We start from the raw sequence: 12,794 nt of genomic DNA, 5'->3' as shown, positions 1-12,794 counted from the left end.
TATAACTCCCAATGCCATCCCTCCCCCCTCCCCCCTCCCCATAATAGGCCCCAGTGTGTGATGTTCCCCTTCCAGAGTCCAAGTGATCTCATTGTTCAATTCCCACCTATGAGTGAGAACATGCGGTGTTTGGTTTTCTGTTCTTGTGATAGTTTGCTGAGAATGATGGTTTCCAGCTGCATCCATGTCCCTACAAAGGACACGAACTCATCCTTTTTTATGGCTGCATAGTATTCCAAGGTATATATGTGCCACATTTTCTTAATCCAGTCTGTCACTGATGGACATTTGGGTTGATTCCAAGTCTTTGCTATTGTGAATAGTGCCGCAATAAACATACGTGTGCATGTGTCTTTATAGAAGCATTATTTATAATCCTTTGGGTATATACCCAGTAAAGGGATGTCTGGGTCATATGGTATTTCTAGTTCTAGATCCTTGAGGAATCGCCATACTGTTTTCCACAATGGTTAAACCAGTTTACAATCCCACCAACAGTGTAAAAGTGTTCCTATTTCTCCACATTCTCTCCAGCACCTGTTGTTTCCTGACTTTTTAATGATTGCCATTCTAACTGGTGTGAGATGGTATCTCATTGTGGTTTTGATTTGCATTTCTCTGATGGACAGTGATGATGAGCATTTTTTTATGTACCTGTTGGCTGTATACATGTCTTCTTTTGAGAAATGTCTGTTAATATCCTTTGCCCACTTTTTGATGGGGTTGTTTTTTTCTTGTAAATTTGTTTGAGTTCTTTGTAGATTCTGGATATTAGCCCTTTGTCAGATGAGTAGATTGCAAAAATGTTCTCCCATTCTGTAGGTTGCCTGTTCACTCTGATGGTAGTTTCTTTTGCTGTGCAGAAGCTGTTTAGTTTAATTAGATCTCATTTGTCAATTTTGGCTTTTGTTGCCATTGCTTTTGGTGTTTTAGACATGAAGTCCTTGCCCATGCCTATGTCCTGAATGATATTACCTAGGTTTTCTTCTAGGGTTTTTATGGTTTTAGGTCTAACATTTAAGTCTCTAATCCATCTTGAATTAATTTTCATATAAGGAGTAAGGAAAGGATCTAGTTTCAGCTTTCTGCTTATGGCTAGCCAATTTTCCCAGAACCATTTATTAAATAGGGAATCCTTTCCCCATTTCTTGTTTTTGTCAGGTTTGTTAAAGATCAGATAGCTGTAGATGTGTGGTATTATTTCTGAGGGCTCTCTTCTGTTCCATTGGACTATATCTCCGTTTTGGTACCAGTACCATGCTGTTTTGGTTACTGTAGCCTTGTTGTATAGTTTGAAGTCAGGTAGTGTGATGCCTCCAGCTTTGTTCTTTTGACTTAGGATTGTCTTGGCAATGCGGGATCTTTTCTGATTCCATATGAACTTTAAAGCAGTTTTTTCCAATTCTGTGAAGAAACTCATTGGTAGCTTGATGCGAGTGGCATTGAATCTATAAATTACCTTAGGCAGTATGGCCACTTTCACGATGTTGATTCTTCCTATCCATGAGCATGGTATGTTCTTCCATTTGTTTGTGTCCTCTTTTATTTCACTGAGCAGTGGTTTGTAGTTCTCCTTGAAGAGGTCCTTTACATCCCTTGTAAGTTGGATTCCTAGGTATTTTATTCTCTTTGAAGCAATTGTGAATGGAAGTTCATTCATGATTTGCCTCTCTGTTTGTCTGTTACTGGTGTATAAGAATGCTTGTGATGTTTGCACATTAATTTTGTATCCTGAGACTTTGCTGAAGTTGCTCATCAGCTTAAAGAGATTTTGGGCTGAGACAATGGGGTTTTCTAAATATACAATCATGTCATCTGCAAACAGGGACAATTTGACTTCTTCTTTTCCTAACTGAATACCCTTGATTTCTTTCTCTTGCCTGATTGCCCTAGCCAGAACTTCCAACACTATTTTGAATAGGAGTGGTGAGAGAGGGCATCCCTGTCTTGTGCCAGTTTTCAAAGGGAATGCTTCCAGTTTTTGCCCACTCAGTATGATATTGGCTGTGAGTCTGTCATAAATAGCTCTTATTATTTTGAGATACGTTCCATCAATATCAAATTTATTGAGCGTTTTTAGCATGAAGAGCTGTTGAATTTTGTCAAAGGCTTTTTCTGCATCTATTGAGATAATCATGTGGGTTTTCTCTTTGGTTCTGTTTATATGCTGGATTACGTTTTTTGATTTGCGTATGGTGAACCAGCCTTGCATCCCAGGATGAAGCCCACTTGATCATGGTGGATAAGCTGTTTGATGTGCTGCTGGATTCAGTTTGCCAGTATTTTTATTGAGGATTTTTGCATCGATGTTCATCAGGGATATTGGTCTAAAATTCTCTTTTTTTGTTGTGTCTCTGCCAGGCTTTGGTATCAGGATGATGTTGGCCTCATAAAATGAGTTAGGGAGGATTCCCTCTTTTTGTATTGATTGGAATAGTTTCAGAAGGAATGGTACCAGCTCCTCCTTGTACCTCCAGTAGAATTCGGCTGTGAATCCATCTGGTCCTGGACTTTTTTTGGTTGGTAGGCTATTAATTATTGCCTCAATTTCAGAGCCTGCTATTGGTCTATTCAGGGATTCAACTTCTTCCTGGTTTAGTCTTGGGAGAGTGTAAGTGTCCAGGAAATTATCCATTTCTTCTAGATTTTCTAGTTTATTTGCGTAGAGGAGTTTATAGTATTCTCTGATAGTAGTTTGTATTTCTGTGGGGTCGGTGGTGATATCCCCTCTATCATTTTTTATTGCGTCTATTTGATTCTTCTCTCTTCTTTATTAGTCTTGCTAGCGGTCTATCAATTTTGTTGACCTTTTCAAAAAACCAACTCCTGGAATCATTGATTTTTTGGAGGGTTTTTTTGTGTCTCTATCTCCTTCAGTTCTGCTCTGATCTTAGTTATTTCTTGCCTTCTGCTAGCTTTTGAATGTGTTTGCTCTTGCTTCTCTAGTTCTTTTAATTGTGATGTTAGGGTGTCAATTTTAGATCTTTCCTGCTTTCTCTTGTGGGCACTTAGTGCTATAAATTTCCCTCTACACACTGTTTTAAATGTGTCCCAGAGATTCTGGCATGTTGTATCTTTTTCTCATTGGTATAAAAGAACATCTTTATTTTTGCCTTCATTTCGTTATGTACCCGGTAGTCATTCAGGAGCAGGTTGTTCAGTTTCCATGTGGTTGAGCGGTTTTGATTGAGTTTCTTACTCCTGAGTTCTAGTTCGATTGCACTGTGGTCTGAGAGACAGTTTGTTATAATTTGTGTTTATTTACATTTGCTGAGGAGTGCTTCACTTCCAACTATGTGGTCAATTTTGGAATAAGTGTGATGTGGTGCTGAGAAGAATGTATATTCTGTTGATTTGGGGTGGAGAGTTCTGTAGATGTCCATTAGGTCCACTTGGTGGAGAATTGAGTTCAATTCCTGGATATCCTTGTTAACTTTCTGTCTCATTGAGCTGTCTAATGTTGACAGTGGGGTGTTCAAGTCTCCCATTGTTATTGTATGGGAGTCTAAGTCTTTTTGTAAGTCTCTAAGGACATGGTTTATGAATCTGGGTGCTCCTGTATTGGGCACATATATATTTAAGAGTTAGCTCTTCTTGTTGAATTGTTCCCTTTACCATTATGTAATGGCCTTGTCTCTTTTGATCTTTGATGGTTTAAAGTCTGTTTTATCAGAGACTAGGATTGCAACCCCTGCTTTTTTTGTTCTCCATTTGCTTGGTAGATCTTCCTCCATCCCTTTATGTTGAGCCTATGTGTGTCTCTGCATGTGAGTCTCCTGAATACAGCAAACTGATGGGTCTTGACTCTTTATCCAATTTGCCCATCTGTGTCTTTCAGTTGGACCATTTGGTTCATTTACATTTAAGGTTAATATTGTTATGTGTGATCTTGATCCTGTCATTGTGATATTAGCTGGTTATTTTGCTCATTAGTTAATGCAGTTTCTTCCTAGCATCAATGGTCTTTACATTTTGGCATGTTTTTGCAATGGCTGGTACTGGTTGTTCCTTTCCATGTTTAGTGCTTCCTTCAGGGTCTCTTGTAGGGCAGGCTTGGTGGTGACAAAATCTCTAAGCATTTGCTTGTCTGTAAAGGATTTTATTTCCCCTTCACTTATGAAACTTAGTTTGGCTGGATATGAAATTCTGGGTTTAAAATTCTTTTCTTTAAGAATGTTGAATATCGGCCCCCACTCTTCTGGCTTATAGAGTTTCTGCCGAGAGATCTGCTGTTAGTCTTATGGGCTTCCCTTTGTGGGTAACCTGACCTTTCTCTCTGGCTGCCCTTAACATTTTTTCCTTCATTTCAACTTTGGTGAATCTGACAATTATGTGTCTTGGGGTTGCTCTTCTCAAGGAATATCTTTGTGGCGTTCTTTGTATTTCCTCAATTTGAATGTTGGTCTACCTTACTAGGTTGGAGAAGTTCTCCTGGATGATATCCTGAAGAGTGTTTTCCAACTTGGTTCCATTTTCCCCCTCACTTTCAGGCACACCAATCAGACATAGGTTTGGTCTTTTCACATAATCCCATACTTCTTGGAGGCTTTGTTAATTTCTTTTTCCTTTTTTTCCTCTAGACTTCTCTTCTCGTTTCATTTCCTTCATTTGATCTTCAATCATTGATACTCTTTCTTCCAGTTGATCGAGTCGGTTAGTGAAGCTTGTGCATTTGTCACGTATTTCCCGTGTCATGGTTTTTATCTCTCTCAGTTCGTTTATGGCCTTCTCTGCATTGATTATTCTAGTTATCCATTCTTCCATTCTTTTTTCAAGATTTTTAGTTTCTTTGCGCTGGTTACGTAGTTCCTCCTTTAGCTCTGCGAAATTTGATCCACAGAAGCCTTCTCTCAACTCGTTGAAGTCATTCTCCGTCCAGCTTTGATCAGTTGCTGGCGATGAGCTGCGTTCCTTTGGAGGGGGAGATGCGCTCTGATTTTTTGAATATCCAGCTTTTCTGCCCTGCTTTTTCCCCATCTTTGTGGTTTTATCTGCCTTTGGTCTTTTATGCTGGTGACGTACTGATGGAGTTTTGGTGTGGGTGTCGTTTCTGTTTGTTAGTTTTCTTTCTAACAGTCAGGACCCTCAGCTGTACATCTGTTGGAGATTGCTTGAGGTCCACTCCAGACCCTGTTTGCCTGGGTATCAGCAGCGGAGGCTGCAGAAGATAGAATATTGCTGAACAGCGAGTGCTGCTGTCTGATTCTTGCTCTGGAATCTTCATCTCAGGGGTGTACCCAGCCGTGTGAGGTGTTAGGTGTCGGTCTACACCTCAGTGGAAAATGCAGAAATCACCCATCTTCTGTGTCGCTCACGCTGGGAGCTGGAGGCTGGAGCTGTTCCTATTCGGCCATCTTCTGATCTGTCCTTGGATGAAAATTTTTCTTCTAAATTGCAGAGTAGAGAGGAAACTGGTTCTCTTTTATGGTTCACACTATTTATTCTGCTTTAATAGAATTTGTGGCCACTTCAAATTTGATGCTGGTTCTTTATTTTTCTGATTCACTTTTAGTTAGCTGTGTGATCTTGAGCAGGCTACTTAATCCCTCTGTGCCTCGGTTTCTTCATCACAAAAGGTATCTTGGTATGGGATAGAATGCCAACTACAGCCACATTAGAAACAAACAGGTATGTCCATGCCACGAAGCCCGTGCTCTGTGTGGCAGCCCTGGAGACAGCCAAGCCCCCACCTCCGCCCCCTGCCCAGCTCTGGCCGCCAGCCCCTGTCCGCCGATGCCGCGGTTTCCTAGACAGCCACATTGAAGTTTTTTAACATAAGAAAGGATTTATCCAAAGAACAGTAAGCCTAGGACTTATTTTAGAGCTCTTATTGCTTATTTTTAAGGCAATATCCAACAAAATAACCCCAAATTTATTCACAAAGTAGCTTGAATTTTTTAAAAAGGGAGTATTGGGAAACTTAGTATAGTCTCTTAATATTATTTTTATTAAATCCAGTTAGCTCATTCATTGTAGGAATTATTGCATAAGTTAAAATAAACCTTCCAAAGTAATTTTTCTCTGGGTCATCACAGAATTTTTTTAATATGGAAAAGTATGAAAAAATAAAAATCATCTCTAATGCAATTACTCGGAGAAGACCACCTTAATACTGTAGTATGTTATCTTTCAGGCTTCTTTTTATTTTGTGTATAAAAGTATATACAAAAAATTATATGAAACTTTTATAACTTTTATAAAAGTTCACTTTTATATATAAATATACATTATTTTATAAAATTAAGGTCATACTGTGCAGTTTGCTCTCCTGCTGTTTCATGAAGTATTACAGCATGGATAATTTACTATATTAGGAAAATGTACTGCAAATGTGTTTTCTAATTGCTGAGTAGCATTCCATCATAAGGCTATATATGTCTGAACAATCATTTTCCATTCTTCAGTCATTTAAGTAACACTTTAGTGAACATAGTGAATATCCTCATGCATATTTATATTTATCTCTGGTAAGTATCTTAGAATAAAAATAAAAGTTATGAACTATTTTAAAGGTTTTAATTCCAAAATGCTTTCTAGAAAAGCTGTGCCAGATTATATCTCAGCAGCAATGCATAGGGATGTACATTTCATCATTTGCCAGTATTGGTCATTATATTTTTATGTACTTTTGCCAAGTTGATAGGGGAGAGGTTATATATATTTTAATTTCCATTTCTTTTATTAATGTGATTGACTATGTATTTGTTGGGTGTTTAGGGCGAGTATGTATATATGTGAAGTATGTCTTCTGTGATTTGCCTATCTTTTTATATATATATATATATATATATTTTTTTTTTTACCAATTTATAAGATCTCTCTACATTGAAAATAAGTAAATGATTAAGTTTTGTTTTTGTTTTTTTTTTTTTTTTTTTTGAGACGGAGTCTTGCTCTGTCACCCAGGCTGGAGTGCAGTGGCCGGATCTGGGCTCACTGCAAGCTCCGCCTCCCGGGTTTACGCCATTCTCCTGTCTCAGCCTCCCAAGTAGCTGGGACTACAGGCGCCCGCCACCTCGCCCGCCTAGTTTTTTGTATTTTTTAGTAGAGATGGGGTTTCACCGTGTTAGCCAGGATGGTCTTGATCTCCTGACCTCGTGATCCGCCCGTCTCGGCCTCCCAAAGTGCTAGGATTACAGGCTTGAGCCACCGCGCCTAGCCTTTTTTCCTAGCTTATAATTCAGATTTTAATTTTATAAACTTTGACATATGAAAGTTTTCTGTTGCATTTATACTTATTCATTTTTTCTTATATTGTTTTATATTCGTTTTTATTTCAATTGAAATGTAATATAAAAATGTGAGTTTTTTAACAACAAAAAACTCAAAGGAAATATGTTTTTAGTTCATGTGTTTTGAGCCCTTCTCAGTGGATTTGTGGTGTTTATTACAGCTATGGAAATGGAAATTATAGAAGTTCCATATTTAACAGCCTTATGTTTTTGATCCTAAAAGTAGCCTCTTTTGAAAAGGTTTGAAAACATACAAAAGCACACATATACTAAATTTTTCCCATTGACTGGAGGAAATTGAGAAATAATTTTGCTACAAATTAAATGTACAAAAAATATTGAAAATGGGTTTGTTTTAGGAATTTATGCGTATGATTGGCAATGATAAACAAGGACAGATGATCGTGTTCCATTTGATAGAACTTTTGAAGAATAATGGAAGATTACCAAGACCAGATGGATGCCCAGATGAGGTAAACATTTTTTTTTTAAATCCATGGTAATCATGCATTTTATTTTACTTTTTACTCAAAGACTTCAGTTCACTTTCTGAAATTTAATTTGCGGAGCTTCCAGATAAACAGCATAATCAGATGACTGTGGAACAAGGCATAGTTATGACATGTACCCTGTATTGAAAATTAATGTCTTCCACCAATTAAAAGATGGTCCTTAGTGTTCCTTGTAATTTTGGTTTATTTTCTCCTTTACAGATTTATATGATCATGACAGAATGCTGGAACAATAATGTAAATCTACGCCCCTCCTTTAGAGATCTAGCTCTTCGAGTGGATCAAATAAGGGATAACATGGCTGGATGAAAGAAATGTCCTTCATTCTGAGAACAAAGTATATTTATAGAACAAAGTTTTCTATTTCACATTGCTGTGGACTATTATTACATATATCATTATTATATAAATCATGATGCTAGCCAGCAAAGATGTGAAAATATCTGCTCAAAACTTTCAAAGTTTAGTAAGTTTTTCTTCATGAGGTCACCAGTAAAAGACATTAATGAGAATTCCTTAGCAAGGAGTTTTGTAAGAAGTTTCTTAAACATTGTCAGTTAACATCACTCATGTCTGGCAAAAGAAAAAAAAAAAGACTTTTTCACCTCAGCTTTTTGAGATGTGAAAAAATTATTATGTAAATTTTGTGATGTTAAAGATGCACAGAATATGTATGTATAGTTTTTACCACAGTGGATGTATAATACCTTGGCATCTTGTGTGATGTTTTATACACATGAGGGCTGGTGTTCATTAATACTGTTTTCTAATTTTTCCATAGTTTATCTATAACTACTTCACTATACAAACAAATTAGATGTTCAGATAATTGAATAAGTACCTTTGTGTCCTTGTTCACTTATATCACTGGCCAGCATTATAAGCAGGTGTATACTTTTAGCTTGTGTACTGTAAATATTTTTCAAGTAAAGGGAACAAATGTCTAGTTTTATTTCTATAGGAAATTTCCCTGACCCTAAAGAATACATTTTGAAATGAAACAAGCTTACAAAGATATAATCTATTTTCTTATGGTTTCCCTTGTATCTATTTGTGGTGAATGTGTTTTTTAAATGGAACTATCTCCAAATTTTTCTAAGACTACTGTGAACAGTTTTCTTTTAAAATGTTGAGATTAAGAATGCGAGGAACATTGTCATCCTTTGAGCTGCTGACTGCCAATAAGATTCTTCAATCTCTGAGATCTATGCTCATGAATTAAATTTAAGCATAAGCCATAAAATATATTGTTTTTAAAATGGATAGCACATTAAGAAGTGTAGCAGGTTAAGAATTTTTTCCTAAAGATTGTATATTTGAGGGGTTTCAGAACTTTGCGTTGCAGTCATAGAAGAGATTTATTTCCTTTTTAGAGGGAAAATGAGGTAAGTGAAAAAGTATGCTTGTTAATTTTATTCAAGAATGCCAGTAGAAAATTCATAATGTGTATCTTTAAGAAAAATGAGAGCATACATCTTTCCAATTAAGTATAAGGGGTTGTTCGTTGTTGTCATTTGTTATATTGCTACTCCACTTTAGACACCATACCTAAAATAAAATATGGTGGGTTTTTCGTGTGTGTGTGGGTTATTTATACAAAACTTAAAATACTTGCTATTTTGATTAAAAAGAAAATAGTTTCTTACTTTATTTTTAGTGGTATGTTCTACTTTTTTAAAACTTGTACTGAAGACTTCTCATTTTGGGTTGAAGGGAAGGAAAAGGAAGAAATGTTTTTTACATTCATTATACTTAAAGCATTTTAATAGTTCTGGATGCAGAAATAATCTAAAATGACAGTGAATTAGGTTTTAAAAAAGATTTTAGATTTTTTTGAAAATTTAATTTTTATTTAATTTGTAAAGACTCCTGAAGGATTTGTATATGCAACACAGTTAAGAGATTTTCCATTTTACTACCTTGCAAGTGAAAAATAGCCTATCATATAATATGCTTGATTTCAGATTTTCATACTAAAACTTAAGTACATACTTAAAAAGTAGGTTCTTCTCAAGGATCTCTAACATTCTGTTTTTTAAAACAAGATGTGAACTTAAAGTTTTTTAAAAATGCTTCATCTTTTAGTTTTATATAAAGAATCCCACATGTACATTCTTGTTTTTAAAATGGGATGACTACCTTATTATAAAATTCCAAGTTTCCAAGAGACTTCTTTTCATTGAGGCTTCGTAAAGTTTTCCATTTTGATTCTGACTACACATAAAAATAAGCTAACCCTGTAGCTATTAAGTTGGTTTTGTACAAGAAACAGGTAAGTAATTATCGTAGCAGTTAATGCCAAAATATTTTTTCACATTAATATTCTTCAGAAACAAGGGTAAAGGTATTCTTAGAATTATGTAATTCTGTAACTTTACAGTATATTAAGTTATACAATCTTTCTATAAATGATTTTCTTTTTCCATGGGTACTTGCTTGGAAAATAGTCACTTTTTCATGCTATTTATACATGCTGCCAGTAACACTGTAATTTGCTGTGAAAGAGCATTCTTTTAACCTAAGACTGCTACTTTACAGTCAAGTGTAATTTTTATTACAACTATAACTTCTAGTATTTGAATTTTATTTAAACAGCTAGAAAACAGTTAGAAAATACCTACAGTTCTATATCTGTAGAGCCAGTCTCCATGGTGGGTGTGGCATTATGTGCTCAATTTATTGAGACTATGTTAATTTCTTTACCATGTTCCCCCTAAATTGAAATAGTGATGTAGTAAATATTCAGAAGTGATTTTCTTTTGCATTTTTACCTAATCAAGGAAACGGGCCACACACATTGGTTTAGGGATGTTATGATAGTTTACCTTCCAGTTTTTAAGAAATGCTTCCTACAACTGCTATCAACCACTGTACTGTCTTTAATGAACATTGTTGTATCCCACCCTAATTCTTGTATTCAAATTATTTCTCATGAAAGTTTCTCTAATATTTCTAATGAAAGTTTCTCTAATTTTGGGGAATAATTTACTAAGAATCAGTTTGCTGTATATTAGAATAAATAATAACAGTAAGTCAGCAGGATTATCCAAACAAAAGACTAGGTTTTATGAGATAAGCTTGATTTAAGAAAAAAACAATTAAAGTATGAATATCAGAAATACTGTGTGTTTACTCTCAAATTGTAGCTGGTTGGATTTAATATCAAGATAACTAGCTGCTAAATGTTTCATAATTCTGACAGTGATATTAGATTTCAAAATGACACCAAGAGAACGGAAAAACTACATTAGTCAAATCCATGTATGTATGTCATATAGCCTTTAACTTTTTACGTTAATCAGATTCTTAGTAAAATGCACATTATATGCCTAAATATTAAAATATTTACTTTTATAATCTTACCTTTTATTTTACTATAATATAAATAAAATTCTTCTTAGGTTAAAAAATTAATTCCAATTGTGTTTATGCCAGATGGCATTGCTTAATTGCTGCAGGCTCTCAATACGTTTCATTCTTTTTTATACTCTTTCACATTTTTAAGGAAAAGCCTTACCTCCAACTGAAACACCAGTCTTACTAATACGGTTTTAAAAGTTGTTAATGGTCATTATCTATTATAAGGCCTTTATTTATATAACAAATTGCTTAACATTTTATTTTTAATATAACTGTAACAGATTTTTAAAATGAGACCTTCAAAAGAGCTCTAAGAGTCCCTGTTCTAGTTATTTGCATTACAAGCTTCTGTGAATGTTTTAATTTTAATACCAGTAGTAGGAAGATAATGGCAGTAGAAGCACGCATATACACGCTATTTATTGAGGTAAAGTCATCTTTGAGCAGTGTGAACAGACAGAAGCATAGCTTTTAGATCTGAATGATTGGTAAATAACAACAAATAAATCAAGGTGGTATGGGAAAATGGTAGAGCAGGCATATTATAGAGACAACAGGAAGCTAAGAAGGCAAATTATCCATTGCAGATGATAAGATCTTGTCAAACACTAAAAACCCAAAGTGTGAAATGGAAAAATCTATTGATCAGTTATTTATCTTTTCAAGCACAATTGTATACATAGATGAAAATGTTTAGGTGCTTTTCATACACAGATAATTAAATATATGGTATTTAATAATAAAAAAGTTTAAGGTCCTTCAAATACTTGAGGTATGTATTATGGAAACTCAGGGTATGAATTTTCTAGGAGCATGTAATATAAGATTGTGAGTTGGAATTTATTTACTGAAATGAAAAACAATGAAGTTAAAGAAATCAAAGATACTAAAGCAAATGGAAAGATAACCTAACAAGGCACTCAATAATGAAAATACTTAGTGGAATACTACTTGAAGTATACATATCATACTTTCTTCCTCTGCTTAATAATTTTGTTGAAGGTTGTTATTACAATGGGCTTTTATTGGCTATCCTAAATTTTAAGTATATTAGAACAAAATTTATTATTATGTCCTTAGTAACATTTAAGACCCCTCATTTTTGATTAGAGAAAAAAGTTATTTACAGAATCAAAGGCTTCACCTTGATTTTTAAGAAAAAATAACTGAATTCTCTAACACCATGAGTTAATTTTTTTTTTTTTTTTTTTTTGAGACAGAGTTTTACTCGTGTTGTCCAGGCAATGGTGCGATCTCGGCTCACTGCAACCTCCGCCTCCTGGGTTCAAGCAATTCTCCTGCCTCAGCCTCCTGAATAGCTGGGATTACAGGTGCCCGCCACCATGCCTGGCTAATTTTTTGTATTTTTAGTAGAGACAGGGTTTCACCATGTTGGTCAGTCTGGTCTTGAACTCCTGGCCTCAGGTGATCCAACTGCCTCGACCTCCCAAAGTGCCGGGATTACAGGTGTGAGCCACTGCACCCAGCCCAGTTAACAATTTTAATCTGCATAACCAAGGTATATAAGCCATCATGTGCAGGTTGTAGGGAGCCCACAGCTAAATGACAATAATTGGATTGTGTTGATTGTTAGCACTTACTGACTACAGTTAAGAGGCATTTAAAAATTAAAATACAGTGAGCTGAGATCCGGCCACTGCACTCCAGCCTGGGCGGCAGAGCAAGACTC

The 12,794-nt window shown here is 35.4% G+C and overlaps 1 protein-coding gene across 8 annotated transcripts in view; it reads left to right on the top strand.

Annotated features, from left to right (window-relative positions):
• JAK2 (Janus kinase 2) overlaps positions 1 to 9,329 on the top strand; it is a 155,738-nt gene extending 146,409 nt beyond the window's left edge. For 7 of the 8 annotated variants that reach the window (XR_013404577.1, XR_013404578.1, XM_028834212.2 and 4 more), the window contains exons 24-25: positions 7,592 to 7,705; positions 7,946 to 9,317. Coding sequence is in view for 6 of the 8 variants with exons in the window: in XM_028834212.2 (XP_028690045.1) it covers positions 7,592 to 7,705; positions 7,946 to 8,053 (222 nt within the window). In the remaining 2 variants the exon portion in view is untranslated. 8 annotated transcript variants of the gene reach the window in all.
• The last annotated feature ends 3,465 nt before the right edge of the window (positions 9,330 to 12,794 follow it).

Source organism: Macaca mulatta, chromosome 15 (genome assembly GCF_049350105.2).
Source record: "Macaca mulatta isolate MMU2019108-1 chromosome 15, T2T-MMU8v2.0, whole genome shotgun sequence".
In the NCBI taxonomy this organism is placed as follows: Eukaryota; Metazoa; Chordata; class Mammalia; order Primates; family Cercopithecidae; genus Macaca; species Macaca mulatta.
The sequence above is the reverse complement of the archived record's forward strand: the minus strand, read 5'-3'. Positions and strand labels throughout refer to the sequence as shown.